This window comes from Pseudonaja textilis, chromosome 18 (genome assembly GCF_049901715.1).
Source record: "Pseudonaja textilis isolate UNSWEBS1 chromosome 18, rPseTex1.2, whole genome shotgun sequence".
NCBI classification, from domain to species: Eukaryota; Metazoa; Chordata; class Lepidosauria; order Squamata; family Elapidae; genus Pseudonaja; species Pseudonaja textilis.
Window position 1 is genome coordinate 4,552,780 of NC_142007.1, and position 18,892 is coordinate 4,571,671.

Below are 18,892 nucleotides of genomic sequence, written 5' to 3' on the forward strand. Positions count from 1 at the left end.
CGACGAGGAGGAGGAGGAGGAGGGCGGCTGGCGGCGGCTGCTTCGCCTAGCAAGCTAGTGTGTGCAGGGAAGTGGGGCCTTGGCAAGGGAGTCTGAGACGGGCAACGGTCTGGCTCCTCCATGCAAAGGGGAGAAGGAGGAAGAGAGGCTGCAGGGGTAGGGAAAATCTCTCTCCCTCTCTCTCTCTCTCTCTCTCTCTCTCACACACACACACACACACACACACGCACACCCCTACCTGGGAGGGAGACCCTCCTGCCAGAGGGCTCCAGAGGCAAAAGTCAAGTTATAAATAGAAGGCCAGGATCTATATCCTGCTTTTCCACCAAGGGAAGCTGCTCACCGGGGCCCTCCAGACAGGCTCATTCCCTAAAGGCTGAGGGGGGTTGTGTGTTTGTTTGTCAGTGGGCACTGAAATCCAACATGCTCAGAAGCCCCCCCACACACACACATCAAGCTTGGTGGCATGACCCGAGCAAATGGCCAGCAGCTTTGCAGCCCTCCCCAAAGGTTTTCAGTGCACGGTCTGGGGAAGGTTCCCCGAGGGGAGTGTGGAAACCGGGTTGGGCCAGGACCAAGGATGCTCCCTTTGGGGGAGGAGGGAGCAGAGGGGGGGCAACAGGGAGGAGGGAGCAACAGGGCAACTGAAGCCAAGACGTGTAAGAAATCAGTCTGAGTGAGTGATGAAGGGAGGAAGGAGGAGGGAGGGAGGGAGGGAGGGAGGGAGGAGGAAGGAAGGAAGGAAGGAAGGAAGGAAGGAAGGAAGGAAGGAAGGAAGGAAGGAGACAGAAAGGGAGGGAGGGAGGGAGGAAGAAAGGAAGAAGGAAGGAAGGAAGGAAGGAAGGAAGGAAGGAAGGAAGGAAGGAAGGAAGGAAGGAAGGAGACAGAAAGGGAGGGAGGGAGGGAGGGAAGGAAGGAAGGAAGGAAGGAAGGAAGTTCTAGATCGATTCAAACATGGACTTGTGAGAATAAGGATGGATGGAAAGGAAAACAAGCTGATCTTACGGAAAGGACCGAGTGAAGCATTATAAGACATTTTACCCAATCCAGAGACGAACATCCCCCCCGTTTGAATTACGCCGTATCAGAAAGATCAGACCCACTACTGGTTCTGCTACAGTGCCTCCAACAATAAAATAGCATTCCTGTTGGAACTTGGTGAGATCTCTTCCTTGATTTGGCCTACCTCGAAGGGTTGGCATTTTGTTCCCTTTCGCAGTGGTCCTCCCGGGAGCTCTGGCCACTTCCCCAGACGCCCCAGCTGTTGTTCCCTCTTCTACGAAGGGCTAAGGTCTTGCAACCCTCCTTTCTCTTTCTCCTATCCTATTCTACATTCTATTCTATTCTATTCTATTCTATTCTATTCTATTCTATTCTATTCTATTCTATTCTATTCTATTCTATTCTATTTCTCCTATTCTATTTTATTCTATTCTATTTCTTCTATTCTATTCTATTCTATTCTATTCTATTCTATTCTATTCTATTCTATTCTATTCTATTCTATTCTATTCTATTTTATTCTATTCTATTCCATTCCATTCCATTCCATTCTGCATTCTATTCTATTCTACTCTGCTCTATTCTATTAAGCATCCTATCCTATCCTATCCTATCCTATCCTATCCTATCCTATCCTATCCTATCCTTGTCCTTGTCCTTGTCCCTGTCCCTGTCCCTGTCCCTATCCTATCCTATTCCATTCCTCTGCCAACATGGCGGTTGCAATACGGGATCGGGTGCCAGGTAGTTCTACGAGCTTGCAACAAGCCAGGGGGTGCTGCACCCTCACAATTCAGTAACCCACCCATCCCACCTCCAATTCTGAGCCTCACTTCAAGCTACGAGCTGTTTTTTTTTTTTTCCAGCCAAAGCAGGAAATTAAAACCAACGCATGTTAGGATGGCGATTCAGAAACCGAACCAAAGGAGTGTTCTGATCTAGGCTTCCTTAGAAAGCATAAAACACAACCTTAGTCCTGGCAAAACCTCTTTTACTTCCATGGCTGCCTTTCAAGGGAATGTTGATAAACACCCGCCTTATCGCGCTTCCAGAGAACTAACTGCCAAACGCGGGGCAAGGCCAAACTGGACACAGAGTCAAACAAAACTTTTCAAAGCTTGAACCGACCGACGAACTAATTGCTTCCTGCAAAAGCTCACATCCCCTTCGCTCCTCTTTGATGTCCTATGGGAGGGGCCAATCATCTCTGAGGTTTGGCCTTACTCCTGAGTCGGCCCTGCTTTCCCAATTGTTCTGGTCTTCTGGTAGCCCTGCGCATGCGCAGGCTGGGAACCGGTTCCAGAAGCTCCCCCGCCTCACTGCTATCCGAACCCAAAGGGTGCAGCTGACTGCCAGCCTGCCCTGGCCCCATCCCTGCCTCTGATGCAGAGCCCTCGTCCGGCCCTTCCTCGGCCTCCAGAACCAGGCCAGGTTCCTCCCCAACCTCCTCGCTACTATCAGACTCTGCTGCCAGCTCCATCAACCGCTGGCAGGTCCCAACAAAGGAGAAACGCCATTTGAAAACAGCAATAAGGATTTTAAAAAAACCACCTTCAGATGTGACAATGAAGCCACAGAGAGAATTGCAACTGAAACAGCCTTGTTTTGTGGGGGGAAGACTTTGTTGAGAAGGTCCGTTCTGCTGAGAGACCTGGAAAGGGAGTCACCACCAAAAAGGCCCTGGCTATATTTGTTATCGATCAATTTGATCTCCACAGCAGGACGACAGGTTTAAATCTGAACTCAAAACACTAGTGTTGTTTCAAACCATACTGTTCTGACCCAAACCTTGTTCCAAGTAAACAAACACCAAACAGAGATAAAAGCAAAACCTTTTAATGCTTCTCTGCGAATTCCGTTTAATTCACGGTTAAAAGGCGATTAAAACTAATTGTCTCTGATAAGAAGGAGCCTTGCCAAGTTGTGCAAGGCTGCCCAAAACACTAGATTAAGTTGCCAAGAAATATTCCAAGCAAAGAGTCTTCAAACACAAACCAAGATAGTCTGAACTTCCACAAGGCTTGAAGTGCAAGAACTTCTTTGCTTCCTGCAAAGAACTCCGGTCTCTCAGGCTGGTTTTTATCCCTTAAGGGAGGGGCCATTATCTTGCAGCCTTACTCCCAAGTTGCCCAAACACAGAGTCGATTTAAATCATAATTTTTTTAAGAGCAACTGTCATACCTGTTCCGCAGCAGCTCCACCTCCGACCTGCTGTTGACTCACCAACAGTCCCAATATGGCAGAATATACAGCAGGAGGGTCTTCAGACTTGGCCAGTTTAAGACTTGTGGACTTCAGCTCCCAGAATTCCTCCTCCAGTCATGTTAGAGCTCAGGAATTCTGGGAGTTGAAGTCCACAAGTCTTAAACTGGCCAAGTTTGAAGACCTTTCAACTAGAGAGGATGGTCTTGTGCAGGGATGTGAATTATTTCTCAAGGAATGAAGTAAAAGCTGCTTACCTTGTCTCTGGATTGTAGCCCAGGATATAGAAAAAGGAGTCAATGCGGGCTTTGAACTCTCTAGCAGCAAAAATGTCGGAGAAATGGGAGATGTTACACTTCCCCCTGCAAGGAAGGGAGGGAAAAGAAATATCAGATTAGGCGAATCACGGCTTACTTCACAAAGAACACCCCAAAAACCCTCAAAACTGGTCCCACATTTTTTAAAAAAAATCTTCTCTCTAAGAGAGATGCCGAATCTTATATATAAAGGAAGAATTCTTTAAAATTCTTGTTTCTCCGAAAATAAGACCCCGTCACACATGTTTTTTCCCACCAAAAAGGCACAAGGTCTTATTTTCGGGGGAAGTCATCCACTGACTAACCTCCTTTGCGCGTGTCAACACTGCCCCCAGCCCCCCTGCCTCCTTTTCGCTATCAGAGGCCCTCAGGAGCTTCTTCTCGGCCAGCTAGGCTTTCCTGAAGGCCTCTGGAGCCCATAACTGAGCTCTGGATCGATCCTGAGCTTTGTTCTCAGCTCCAGAGGCCTTCAGGAAAGCCGTGCCGGCTTCGGAAGAAATGGGTCGGCAAGGCAGGTGTCGGGGTGTGTGAAGCCTGGCTACAACCATCCTAAGATAAGTAGTAAGGCAGCTCCACCATCCTAGCTTAATTTTCACCTGAGCAGTCTGGAGTGAGCGTGATCTTAATTAGGGCTTATTTTAGGGGGTAGGGCTTATATTGGGCGCATGTGTAAAAATCAAGCTAGGCCTTACTTTCAGGGTAGGTCGTATTTTTCAGGGAAACGGGGTCATTTTATTTATCTTTTTTTCTTTAACATCCCTAAGTGCTTAGTGAACAATGTACGGTAATGGTATATCAAATAGTAATATCATTATCAGAATTGTTTGTAAAATATATTGACCCAGATAAAGGAAGAACTTTAATGGGATACTCGTTTCTACTGATTGAAGCGTTCGAATACAATTTAGCAACCCGCTGAAATCCCAGGTTACTTCAAGTGACTTGTCTGGAATGGTATATAGGGCTTCCTGCCTGAGCAGCGGGTTGGACTAGAAGACCTCTAAGGTCCCTTCCAACTTCGGTATTCTGTTAAAATCATCTCTGGGCTGGGTTTTTAGCTACTCACCTGAGGGCAGCAGCATGGTAAGTGTCAACATAGTCCGAAATGAAAAGCTCTCTGTTTTTGATCACGGGGTCTGTGATAACCAGCTCACGCCCAGAATCTGTGGAAAGAAAAGCCACAGAGTTAGTGGTGCCTCTAGCAGTCCACACATTTCTAGCCAGTCCCCAAAAAGCCAGTTATCGTGTTTAGAGCTAAAAGGAGAGGCCAAAATTTTGCTGTTCGTGGAGAAGATCCTGCTTGGGATCTGAAGAGGTGTAAGGAAAGACCAGAAATAAAAATATAATTATATACATATAAATAAATAAAAATAAATCTTTGACAGATGGTCCAAGCCAGAACAGCCGGTAATGAAAACAGCTGGACCTGAACTAAGGCCGTTATGATGCTGTCACTCTACATCAGGTCTGCCAGGTTTGGCTTGGCACCTCACAAGCATCTCACCATCAAAGGCTAGTTTGGCCGGGGGGTGGGGTATAGATGGGCAATAAAGCTGTGTGTGTGTGTGTGTGTATGATGTGAAATAGGGAGAGGCGAATGACAGGTGATAAAGACCACATAAGCTCAGAACTGGTTTGTACCAGGCATCCAAGGCCAGGCTCCCTGAGAAAGAAATGTGGATTAACCCCAAATCTCTCTGCATTCTCAAAATACTTCAGCAGGTTTCAATTGGCTGAAGATGGACTGGTCAGGGGGTATTTGTGTATGTGGAGGGGAAGGCTAGGATGAGTGAGAAACCCGGGTCTAGCCTGACTTTTCTGCCGCAGAATCTTTCGCTTCAACCAAACGGAGTTGAGGGTCTTTCTTTCCTAAGGGATCAGACTGGGGCAGGCCTGACACTTCTGGTATGGATCCCAGATTACTTTTCTCAGGTTTCCTTTGGGACCCAACGGCTTCCTTTTGCACCCATCGTGTTGGGAACTGAAAGGCCCACAAGAGATTCGGCCGTGGAGCTTCCTTTCCCCAAAAGTCATCGGGCGGTTCGAGAGAAAACTACCAGCTCATAAAACATGGCGTCTCCCTTTTTCTTTTGAAGTTCTTGTTCCAGTTCTTACGATCAAAGGAAAAGAGCAGGACTGGGAAAAGGTCTTCCCCAAATGTGGAATAATTCTAGTTCTAGTTCTAATTCTAATTCTAATTCTAATTCTAATTCTAATTCTAATTCTAATTCTAATTCTAATTCTAATTTAATTTCTTCTAATTCTTCTTCTTCTCTCTTCTTCTCCTCCTCCTCCTCCTCCTCCTCCTCCTCCTCCTCCTCCTCCTCTTTCTTCTCCTTCTCCTCCTTCTTCTTCTTCTCCTCCTTTTTTCTTCCTCTTCCCCTTCCCCTCCTCCTCCTCCTCTCCCAGATGTCTTCTCCATGTGGCTGGAAACAGGTAGGAAGGCGCTTTGGAAAGCTAACACTTAACAAGCTGGCAGCCTTGGGAATGCACCACCCACCTCTGCGTGTTTTCCAAAGGTAAAAATAGAATTTGAATGCCAAGAGCAGAAAGAGAGGGAAGAGAACCCACTCAGAGGTACAGCCATGACTTCCCCTCCCCCCCCCCCGCCTTACCGTTTTCGTTGTGCCGATCCTGGACCAAATGTTGGTAAACGGAATCCGGGACTTCGGACTGGCGGTAGTACCACTTGACGTTCATGAGGAGGTGGTCCCGTTTGCTCTGGAAGAGAAGGAAGGAGAAATCGGTGATGGGATGAGGCAGCCGGGGATCAGCTGGCTTGCTGACGCGTAGCTCTTGTGGGCGGATGTGGCGACATGCTGCACGATAACTGGGTTATTTGGCCCAGGAGGGGAGGGAAAGGAGAACAAAGAGAGATCTCCAAGGTGGCAACAATGCGTAAGGACGACACACAGCATTGCACAGACACGTAGCAGAGGCTCTCCTTCAGGGGTGGGATTCTACCTGCTGGGACCAGTTCTACAGAACCGGTGGTTGCGATTCTCCGCAATTCGGAGAACCAACAAATCGGACCACGGGCTGGTCCCGCCCCGCCCACTCACCCCATCCCTGGCATGCACGCCATGCAACTTGCCTGCCTTGTGCCTTCACCTAATTTACTTGTTTATTTTTATTTGTCAATTGCTTACAAGATAATAGGTATAAGTAAAAACATAGTTATGGATACATAGTTGCTATTTTTCCTTCCTTTTTTTTTTTTTTCCTGACCACGAATTGTCTCATCTCAATAAAGGATTTCTTTTTGATACGTTTTCAGAAGTTCATTCTAGTTGAGTGAATGGGAAAAGTTCTGTAGCCTGACACGGGCTTTAGATTAATTGACTTAATCTGGTATAATCTTCTCAGCTGCTTAGATCTTAAATATGAGCCAGCAGTGTGCAGCCGCCGCCAAAAAAGCCAATGCAATCCTAAATTGCATTAACAGAGGGATACACAATCGAGATCAAGAAAGAGACTAATACCACTCTATAAAGCCTTAGTAAGGCCACACCTAGAGTACTGTGTCCAGTTTTGTTCACCACACTATAAAAAAAGAGGTTGAGACTCTAGAAAAAGTATAGAGAAGAGCAACCAAGGATGATGAGGGGACTGGAGGCTAAAACATACGATGAACGGTTGCAGGAACTGGGCCTGGCTAGTCTAGTAAAGAGAAGGACCAGGGGAGACAGGATAGCAGTCTTCCAATATTTGAGGGGCTGCCCTAGAGAGGAGGAGGGGGTCAAGCTACTTTCCAAAGCACCTGAAGGCCAGACAATGAATAATGGATGGAAACTGAACAAGAAGGGATTTAACCTGGAAATAAAAGAGGAATTTTCTGACAGGGTGAGCAATCAAGCCATGGAATAGAAATTGCCCTCGGAAGTTGTGGGAGCTTCATCCCTGGAGTTTTCGAGAAGAGACTGGACTTCCATCTGTCAGAAATTTTGTAGGGTCTCCTGCTTGGGCGGGGGGGTTGATCTAGATGACCTACAAGGTGCCTTCCAATTCTGATTATCTGTTATCTAAATGCCATACGTGCTTCTTAGTGCTTGCCCCAGGGAAAATGGGGGAGAAATGGATATTTTCACCAGGCAACATTCAGAAGAGTTTTCAGGGAGCAGATTCCTGCCATAGTAGCCATGACTTAGGTAGTCCTTGACTTCCGACCACCACTGAGCCCAAAATTTCTGCCATTCTGGGAGACATTCGTTAAGTGAGTTTGGCCCCATTTCCCAGCCTGCCTCGCCAATGTTGCTGTTAAGTTAATCGCTGCGGTGGGTAAGTTCATAACCCGGCTAGAAGTTTCAGCGCATCTGGCAGCTCCACTGACTTCGCTCGTAATGAGTAACGGGGCTTCATTCTATTCCTCTGTCCTTCCCAAGCTCCAAGTTGCATCAGTTCTCTTCTCTGTCCTTCCTTCATCCGGCTACTATACCACTCAGATCTCTTTTTTCTTTTCTTTTCTTTTCTTGCAGGGGGCGGGGAGGGGATGGACATGTAATACAGTAGAAAATCCAGCCAGCGGCAGCATTGTGTCAGGGAAAAATAATAATAATCGGGGTTGGACTTTTTACAAACTGCTTGCAACGCTGCGTGGCTGGCGTCGGTTTTTATTTTTATTTTATTTTATTTTGAAAGGTGGTCGAAATGAGAAAAATACTGCGGGGGGGCAGGGGGCAAAGGGGCTTAAGGGACTCCGCCGCTGAATCACTCCAGCCTAGAGAAAGGACCGTAATTAAATTTGAATTCTGGGGGTTTGATGGCCGGGCTTAATTCTTCCTGCTGAAGGATGTCAGATAGCAACAGGGCTCGGGGTGGAAAGGACCCGTTTTCCACTAGAAAGAATGGCACAAGGGAAGTAAATTGAGCTGGTGGTTCACAAATACAGGGACAGGAAGGGGGGAGTGTGTGTGAGAGAGAGAGAGAGAAAGAGGGAGGGAGGGAGGGAGAGAGAAGGAGGGAGGGAGAGAGAGAAGAGAAGAGAGGGAGGGAGGGAGGGAAGGAGAGAGAGAAAAAAACAGAGGGTGGGAGAGGTGTGTATTCCATTCTAGGGTTTCGACTGGAGAATAGAGACCGCGGGATACTTCTAATCCCCATAATGGATGACTGGCTGAAAAAACCTGATGGAATTAGCAGAGACGGCTAAAATCGACTGCCTTAATCAAGAAGCGCAGCTTAACTTTGCTTCCACTTGGAAACCCCTTCTGGATTTTGTGCTTGAGGTGGGAAAAAGAAAACAGCCAAACTTTAACTTTGGGTTTTGCTGAGTAGATAGATTTGTTGCCATAGAAATGGCTAACATACACTATTATGTCAATGTAAAAAGTGGAGGCTGTATTTATTACCAAATTCCTACTGGGCTTAAAAGAATCTGAAATCAATGCTTCTATTTTTTTCCCCCCTTTTCCCTTACATATGAAGAATGGTTGCAGGAATTGGGTACGTCTAGTTTAATGAAAAGAAGGACTAGGGGATACATGATAGCAGCCTTCTGATATCTCAGGGGCTTCTCCAAAGAAGAGGGAGTCAAGACATTCTCCAAAGCACCTGAGAAGGCAGGACAAGAAGCCATGGGTGGAGATTAATCAAGGAGAGAAGCAACTTAGAACTACGGAGGAATTTCCTGACGGTGAGAAGAACTGACAGTGGAACGACTTGCCTCTAGAAGTTGCAGGGGCTGGAGGTTTTTAAGAAGAGATTGGACAACCATTTATCTGAAATGATATTCTAATCTATCCTATTCTATTCCTACACCTATTCTATGTTCTGTTCCGATTCTATTCTGTTCTGTTCTGTTCTGTTCTGTTCTATTCTATCCTATCCTATTCTATTCTTACTCCTACACCTATTCTACATTCTGGTCTATTCTATTCTAATTCTAATTCTATTCTAACTTGATTCTATTCTTATTCTTGTTCTTATTCTTATTTTCCTATTCCTATTCTATTCCTATTCTATTCCTATTCTATTTCTATTTCTATTCTATTCTATTTTCTTCCTATTCCTATTCTAATCTAATCTAATTCTATTCTTACTCCTACACCTATTCTACATTCTATTCTATTCTATTCTATTCTATTCTATTCTATTCTATTCTATTCTATTCTATTTTCTTCCTATTCCTATTCTATTCTAATCTAATCTAATTCTATTCTTACTCCTACACCTATTCTACATTCTATTCTATTCTATTCTATTCTACATTCTATTCTATTCTATTCTATTCTATTCTATTCTATTCTATTTTCTTCCTATTCTAATCTAATTCTATTCTTACTCCTACACCTATTCTATTCTATTCTATTCTATTCTATTCTATTCTATTCTATTCTATTCTATTCTATTCTATTCTATTCTAATTCTAATTCTAATTCTAATTCTCTTCTAATTCTAATTCTATTCTATTCTGCATCCCATCCCATCCCGTCCTATCTGCTTCAGGCACCTTGGTCAGGCACAACATCCAATATCCTGCATTTCGTAGCAGGATTCCCAAGATCACAGATCAGAGCTATAAACTGGAATGGCCTTTTGGGCTGGCTATTTTTCTTCTTCTCTCTGTTCCTGGCATGGAGCGGGGGGAGGGCAGTCCAGCCCCTTCCACGCCTCGTTTCCTCTCTCCCCCCCCCCCACTTCAGCGCCAGGGCCGGCAAGTGCTGGCTTGCGTGGGAAAACAGCGTACGGAAGGGTCAGGCCTTGCTAATCAGAGGTGAAGCATCGTAACAGGAGGCAGAATTACACGGAGGAGTAGGTTAGGCGGCCAAATGCAGAGAGAGAAAGAGAGGAAGGGAGGGAGGGAGGGAGGGAAGGAAGGAAAGGAAGGGGGAGGGAAAGCGAAGCCCTGACAGCCGAGGCCATCCAGATGAAAGATTCATAATAGAATTTCACCACAGGGCTGGTGGGGAATCTCGCATCTCGGAGTGTGAAATCGTTCACCTCTGGGTGTTTGCCAGGAGACAGAGAGGGTGAGCTTGGGAAGCAGGCAAGCAGGAGATCACGGACCGCCGTTTCTGAAAGGCTGGGGAGGGAGGAGGCTGGCCTGGCCTACGAGGCCGTGGGCTCAAAGGAGCTCCCCGGGGCCACCAACCCAGCCAGAGGGGAGCGGAGGTTGCTCTCCAGGGCTTCAGAAGTTGAAATAAGGAAACCAGGCACTATGAAGAGTTTTGGCCAACAGGCAGAGGTGAGCAGGTTTAGTAGGCACTGCCTCTACGGACCCAACTAAAAATTACCGGTGAGGGGTACGGGACAGGGGGGGCTTCTAAAATATAAATATTGATATATACGCTGCCTGAAGCCCTCTCAGTTTAGCCCTGCAAACCGGATAGAAGACCTAGATGCTGATGTTACCGCACTCTGCACGGCTGCCGATTTCTTCCTGCAGTTCCCCACAATTTTTGCTTCTGAGATGACCGCAGCCGTCACGTCACCAATACACGATGACGGGGCTTGGCCTTGCCAGGGTAATCGACTTATCCTAGTGTGATTTATCGGATAGTTGATATGGCTGAAGGCAGCTATGGCGGCTTGTTGGTTGAAGAAATCTTGGTTAAAAAAGGAGGCGCGTTTTGTGGGAATGCAGACACTTTGAAAGCCAGCTGCTATCATGGAAACAGGAAGGAAGGAAGGAAGGAAGGAAGGAAGGAAGGAAGGAAGGAAGGGAGGGAGGGAGGGAGGGAGAGGAGGGAAGAATAAGGAAAGAAGGAACGAAAGAAGAAAAGAGGAAGGGGAGGAAGGGAAGGAAGGAAGGGGAATCTAGAGAGCCAATCCTGGTCTCCAAGCAAACTGATCATCATTACATCTACATGTAACCCAGGTCTGCCAAACAGCTTGCAGCCAGCCAAGTCTCCCTTCCTGTTCTCAAATTATAATAAACGCCATCGCGCTCCCTGGGAAAGAAACATCCTTCCAAATGTGTGGAAAAAAAAGAAAAAGAAACACTTTTCGCTAATGTACGCTCTCGGGTGCCTTAGGAAGCCTCATCATACGTCCCTGTAGCCGCCAGGCCGGGGCTCCCCAAAAACAATCCAGCCCACCTATCCTGGTGGTGTATTCCATACCTTTTCCCAGATGAATTTTCATCCTAAAGATCCAAGGCCGTATTAAAATCAGCCCGGTGTTCTCCCAGTTCAACCTCCTTGAAGAAGTTTGCCTGAATTCATTTTACATTTACGGCAGCAGTTTTAAAAATAAAAAAGAGGTTTAATCTTTGTTAGAGGCCCAAAAGGAGCTGCTTGCTCTGTGTGTGTGTGTGTGTGTGTGTGTGTGTGTGTAAACATAGCAAGCCAGCTCCTGTTTTATTTAGCAGGCAATTATCTGAACGCCAGGAGGAGGAAATAGCCAGGTTTGCCCTGGGTGAGCACCAGGAAGTGAGACGGTGGGAGAAAGCAGCAAGTGAACAATTCAGACTACTCTCCCAAATTATTGATATGCTTTTTTTTTTTAAAAAAAAGGTTGGCTTAATTAAGAATGCAAGCAATTACATTCACACCGATGGATGCAAAACAAACTCGTGTCAATTTCACGGCTCCTCTTGGCTCAGACGCTGGGTCCTGTCTCTTTCTAAGGCAGAGGTCTCCAAACCTGGCAACTTTAAGCCTTAAAGTTTAAGTCAGGGGTCCTCAAAATTGGCAACTTTGAGACTTGTGGACTTCTACTCCCGGAGTTCCTCAGTCACGATGCCTTTGGTTTTCCCAAATTGTTCCTCTGTCTTGAGCCATGTTTGAATTACAATTCTTGCCCAGGATAGTTGAGAGAGACAGAGACAGAGACAGAGAGAGAGAGAGAGAGAGAGAGGGAGAGAGACAGAGAGGGAGAGAGGGAGGGGGAGAGAGAGAGAGAGAGAGAGAGAGGAAGAGAGGGAGAGAGAGAGGGAGGGAGAGAGAGAGAGGGAGAGAGAGAGAGAGGGAGAGGGAGAGAGAGAGAGACAGAGAGAGAGAGAGGGAGAGAGAGGGAGACAGAGACAGAGAGAGACAGAGAGAGAGAGACAGAGAGACAGAGAGAGAGAGACAGAAAGAGAAAGAGAAAGAGAGAGAGAGAGGCGATAGTCTGAAAAGCAAAGTCGATGGGGAAACCAGAATCACTTAAAAACCAGGTTTGCTGGCTTATCCGCTGCAGGGATTCACTCGAGGAAAGTTGCAACATGGGGCAAAGCTTCACTTGACTGAATCTCTCACACTTAAGCCAAATATATTGGGAGGGGCTCGCCTGCGGTCGTAAATTGAGGACGACCTTGTAGTGAGAGGGAGGGAAAGGACTGCTAGGGCCAGCAGCTCTGGCTGAGAGCAGCGCAGAACCTTACAGGGCCGGAGGAGGGATAGAGAAAGATTGTGCGCAACAACCCAGCTTCCTCCCCCACCCCCGGCCCCCGCCACCCCCAATCTGGATTAGATCTCACACAGATCTCGTGGGATTCAAAACTCCCAGCAACCGGTTCACTGCCCGGTGGTTGGGTAGATGTGGCCATGGTGGGCGTGGCCTACTGAAACTTCCTGTTTCCGGCTTCCGGTGCGCCTCTCAAGACGGGAGGCCGTTTTTGCTCTCCCGGGGGTCTGGCGCCTTCCCCAGGGCCTCTGGGAGGGCGAAAACAGCCTCCCCCAGGCTCTGGAGGCCCACTGGAAGCGGGAAACAGGTCCCTTTCCGGACTTCCAGAAGGCCTGTTTGCGCCCCCGCCACCCGAGCCTCTGCGCGGACCCTGCCCTTACCTCCATCGAAAATGGGCCATGTCGAGACTCCGGGAACGAAGGGGAGGGCCAGACGGTAGGTTGAAATACCGCTTCGGCGAACCAGATGTAATTTTAACGTCCGGTTCGCTCACACCGGTTGAATCCCACCTCCTGATCTCATGCGGCCAAAGATGAACTGAGCAGCCACTATCTATTTCCAGAGGGCGGGAAGACCTCCCCTCCTTTTTTTTTTTCTTTACCGGCCTTGCCGACCGCCGTCCCAAGGCGGGAGGGTCAACCCAACTCCTGCATTCACGGGGAGGTGAGCCACGGAGGTGGGGAGAAATGCAGGCTTAACAGCTTTGTCAGCAATGCTCAAAGGGGCGGCTGAGATACGCATCTCTAAATCAGACAGAGGAGATGGCTGAAAGGGAAAAATAACGCTTCGCTCCTGCCATAATCTTCATTTATTTATTTTTTAAAAGAAAAAAGGGGGGGAAGGAAAGAAGAAAGGAAAAAAAAAAAAGACTAACAGCCAGCCATTCTGGCGGAAAAATGATCTGGGGGAAAAAAAAAAAAGAGATAGAAGTGGGGTCAAAGCCGCCCCAAGGGGTACACGATGCAAGCAAGGAAGGGGTTGAATAGAAGCAGCCCAGCTCACGTCACCCCCTTTCCGCTTCGTCTCTCACCCCACTGACAAGTCCCCGACGGGGGGCTAAATCCCAGATAATGAAACACGGGAAAGAAAAGCTCTATTTAATAATTGAGCCCCTGTCAAGGAGTTGGTATTGATTCTTGTTTCTGGGGCAGGGGGAGAATGTTATCTCCAGCCTTACAGCGCGGGAGACGGCATCGGTGAATTTAATCACCAGGCGGCCTTCCTGCCAGGCGATTCGTAAAACTGACCTCCAATTCTTTGTTAGACGCTGCCTGTCCCTTCTGATGCTAAGCCCCCCTTCCTCTATTTGTGTGTGTGTGTGTGTGTTTAAATTAAAATATCAAGCTACTAATATTAAAAAAACAACCACCACCCCAGCTGTCAATTCTCATTTGCCAACAAACCATGAAAAAGGGCCTGTCTCACCTCCGGCAATCCACCTTCCGTCAAACGGCCAGACCCCACCGCCCAGGGGCGGAGTTCAAACTAGCCACAGGGTGAGCCTGAACTTACGACGACAATGGAGCCCCCCCAAATTTATGTTGCTAAGTGAGAAACGTGTTGAGTGGGTTTTGCCCTGTGTTACTACATTCTTGACCCATTTTGTCAGATGAATTGAGACCGGGGGGGGGGGGTGGAGAGAGAGGGAGAGAGAGGAAGGAGGGAGGGAGGGAGGGAGGAGAGCAATTTAGACAGCTAATCCTGATCTACAAAGCAAAGTGATCATCATTACATTTACGTTTAATCAGGCCTGCGTGAAGAAAGAAAGAAGAATCTGATTTATGACACACCCGGGGCGTGGGGGGGGACAGGGTCCCTGGGGACTGTAGGCCAGAGGTGGCTTCGTATAGGTTAACGCCAGACATGTTGCTCCTAATAAATCTTCCGGATTTTTTTTTGAAGTTGGGTTCGAGGCTCATGATTTAATTAGGGCAATCGCTGGAATCCTGGCACTAGCTACTTTATTGTTTCGTGGCTATTTCGCAGGAATCTTCCCAAGACTGACAGACCAGATGAGACTCAAAAGACATTTGGGGAGGGGAGTCGGACCCTTCCTCTCTTGTGTTTATGTCATGAGTCTGGGCTAAGTCCCCATTTGATTCCTCCTCCAGAGTTGGGAGGGCCATTCTCCAACAGTTCTTCCTCCCCCCACCCACCGCCCCGCAGCTTTAGGCTCAGGAAGGAAGGAAGGAAGGGCACATTCTGCTTCTCTCAGCTCCGAGCTCTTGTAATTGGGTTTCCTGTGGCCCACCAATCGAATCCGCCCTCAGTTCACTGCAGGGATTAAGTTAAAAGGAGCAGATGGCAACGCAGGGGAGTTGCTTTCAAAGCAAATATGCAGCGGAACATCCCCATGGAGGGCCAGACACTCCAAAAGGCAAGCGGCTAAACAAGGCAGAAGGGAGAACAGGCCAAAGGGTAGGTCGGCTTTAAGGAACGGCGCGACACCGGCCTCCGTTGCCGGGTTCTGGACTTCTTTTTTTAAAAAAACAAAAACCCAGCTTGGTAGGAAGCTAATATTTGCAAAAATTACTCGCCGGAGGAAACGTAAGGCAACGTGCCAGCTCTTGCCATTACAACGGGACTTCAAAAGGAAAATCCAACCGGCATGGAAACATCTGGCAAACACAGGCCAATGCAAAGAGAACGGAAAAGCTTGTGTGATCCTGCAGCTCCCTTTAAAACAGTCCCCAAAGGTGCTTTTTCAAGAGGCAACTGGACTCTCTGGTTTTTCTCTTGAAGACGTTTCGCTTCTCATCCAAGAAGCTTCTTCGGCTCTTGAAAATAAAAGGAACCTTTGGGACAACTGAGAATCTCCCCTAGACCCTTTAAAACAGGTTTTTCCCCCCAATCTTGGCCACTGTAAGATGTACAGATTTCAACTCCCAGAATTCCACAGGTTATTTCCACCAAATGAGTGAGGAAGGAAGGAAGGAAGGAAGGAAGGAAGGAAGGAAGGAAGGAAGGAAGGAAGGAAGGAAGGAAGGAAGGCCTTAATCCAAGAGCTGTGGTGGCACAGTGGTTAGAAGGTGGTATTGCAGGCTGACTCTGACCACTGCCAGCAGTTCAATCCTGACCAGCTGAAGGTGGACTCAGCCTTCTTTCCTTCCGAGGTGGGTAAAATGAGGACCAGGATTGTTGGTGGCAAGAGGCTGACTCAGTTAACCACTTAGAGAGTGGCTGGAAAGCACTGTAAAGTGGTATATAAGTCTACGTGCTATCACTGGTGTTCTTAACGTTCCTATTAGGCCTTGATGCAGCTGGACTTCGCTTCTAAGCATCCCAGCACAAACGGGGCATTCACAGGAGGGGGTTGTAATGCTTCCTTCGTGAACGAAATCTAACAAGGGCGAAGTGTGTGTGTGTGGTGTGTGTGTGGTGTGTATACCCAACAAGCCTCCACACACCACATAAAAATCTCCGGCAACAATCACCACTCAAGGCCAGGAGAATCCACACTGAAATTCAGTCCCCGTGAGCAGGGTGTTTGGGCCCCGTTGTTCGATGTTCCTCCGTGGGCGTCTCAAAAAAAACTTGAGCGTTGGGGATACAGGTGTGTGTGTGTGTGTGTGTGTGTGTGTGTGTGTGTGTGTGCAAACGGGTCCTAGCTCCAACAAGAGCCTCTTGTTCCCTTCACAAAGAGCAGCACGCGGGTGCAACCCTACCAAGCTACGGCCAGGAATTGGGTACCATCGACACAGGGAAACCAAAACAAGCGATGAGAGAGGGAGGCGACCAAGTTATTTTTTTTCCTTGTAGTCCCGCCAAGAAAGAAGAAGAGAGAAAATCGTGCACACAGAACCATCCCTTCACCGCTGCCATTGCAGCCGCCACCGATCCGCAAAGCCAGAAAGGTTGGAGATTGGTTGTAGACCCCCCCCCCTTGCCGGTTTCAACAAGGAGCAAGGAACGTTAATTGTCACGATGTTTAAAATCAGCCAAGATGAAGCTCGACGGGCCAGCCAAGAAGGGAAGAGGAGCCACCATTTGTACATCAGGCTAGGAGTCAACTTGGTAGTAAAATGCTCTAATGATCCGTTCGTGGATACTCCGCTAATGAGTGGAGGATCTTTTGTCTTTTGAGCTGGAAGGTTCTCAGCCAGAATGGGTGGAACGGGGTTTTTTTCCCCTCAACCTCGGGGCAAAGTTGGAAGATGTGTGGACTTCAACTCCCAGAATTCTCCCTCCGGCCCTGCTGGCTGAGGAATTCTGGGACTTGAAGTCCATACGCCTTTGACTTTTCCAAGAGGAGAAAGTCTGCAGTAGAATGCGAAGTTAAGACGGCCTATTTAAAATCCTGACCAAAGCTTTCGTGATGTCCTCGATCGCTCTGCCATTCAGCAGAAAGGCTTCCCTCGCTTCCACTTATGAAGACGAGGTGCTTTTCCCCAAACCCCCCGCCCCAGCCTCTCCTCCGCCCTTCCTTGACCCACATGTCCTGCTTGGTAGCCCTATTCAGCCAAGTTGCCAATATCCTGGGTGTGGAATAGCAAACGTAACAACAGGACGTGTAAAGAGCAGTGAGTGGGGTTTGAGGTGAGTGCAAGACAGTAATAGCAATAGCACTCAGACTTGTATACCGCTTCGCAGTGCTTTCCAGCCCTCTCTAAGCGGTTTACAGAGTCAGCCTCTTTCCCCCAACAATCTGGGTCCTCGTTTTACCAACCATGGAAGGGCAGAAGGCTGAGTTCAACCTTGAACCAGTCGGTCAGGATCAAACTGCTGGCAGCGGGCAGAGCCAGCCTGCAATACTGCATTCTAACCACTGGGAGGGAGGGAGGGAAGGATTCATTTTACACACCTGGGAAGGATGGAAAGCTGAGTCAACCTTGAGCCTGGTTAGATCCGAACTGTCAAATTGCAGGCAGCCGGCAGGCAGCCGAAGTAGCCTGCAGTACTGCACTCTAACCACTGCTCCATCTCGGCTCTCGATGAATATACGCCTAACAGTACCAAAACACCCATGATGCTTGCCTTCCCACTCTGTTAGGCAAACAAAGTGTTGCATCCAAGCAAAGTAGAGAACACACCTTTTGGATTTGCGTTGCCACTAATACCCTGAGCAATGACGGCTGCACAGTGGGCACTTGGGCTCCAAGCAGGCAGCTTCTGGAATGCGATTCACTCTTTTTGCAGGCGCAATTTTCTCCTCACCGGCTCAGGTGTGAAAAGCAGAGCTTAAAATGTTATTCAAGGCCAGGAGCCTTAAAAAAGCAGACAGTTTTTCTGTGTTTTTTTTTTAAATGGTATGAATAGCAATTCGTGCTTTTTTTTTTTTTAAAGTGCAGCTGGGCCCATGATACGACTGATTTTGTTAAAGAGGGAGGGCGTGGAAGGAAGGAGAAAGAGAAAAATAAGTAAGAACGCTCTCCCCTGCGCGTAAAAATAATTTTTTAAAAATTGAAAGCACAGAAGCAGAATTGACTCCACCATTTTTGAAAGATGTGAACAATTACCTGCGAAGGGGAGAAACTGTATATAAGTGAGATCTCTGGGGGGTAAAAATAGCAGGCATATAAATATTGAAAGAGGCTGTCAAAATAAACAGGGGAAGAACATACATTCTCCCACACTGCAGTTATACACAATTTTCAACAGAAGGAAAAGAAGAATGAGCTGAGAAGGGAGAGAAAGAGAGGGGGAGAGAGGGGGAGGGAGGGAGAGCAAGAGGGAGATAGCTGTGTTGGAGAAAAATGGAGAGGAAGGAAGGAAGGAAGGAAGGAAGGAAGGAAGGAAGGAAGGAAGGAAGGAAGAAAGAAAGAAAGAAAGAAAGAAAGAAAGAAAGAAAGAAAGAAAGAAAGAAAGAAAGAAAGAAAGAAAGAAAGAAAGAAAGAAAGAAAGAAAGAAAGAAAGAAAGCAAGCAAGCTTGCTTTGGAACTACTTTGGAACAAACAGGTGATGAGTTACACAGAGATGTGAGTTTCTTTCGATTTGTCTTTGTAAAGCAGTTCGTTTTTAACCCGAAAAGCAGAATTACAGAGGAACAGAATGGCAAGAGACCTTGGAGGTCTTCTAGTCCAACCCCCTGCTAGAGTAGATTGAAGACCCTT

At 47.5% G+C, this 18,892-nt stretch overlaps 1 protein-coding gene across 1 annotated transcript in view; it reads right to left on the minus strand.

Moving 5' to 3' along the window:
• RERE (arginine-glutamic acid dipeptide repeats) overlaps window positions 1-18,892 on the minus strand; it is a 203,985-nt gene that overhangs the window by 72,441 nt on the left and 112,652 nt on the right. The window contains 3 exon segments of the mRNA XM_026715844.2: window positions 3,462-3,566; window positions 4,588-4,684; window positions 6,137-6,242. Coding sequence (XP_026571629.2) covers window positions 3,462-3,566; window positions 4,588-4,684; window positions 6,137-6,242 — 308 coding nt within the window.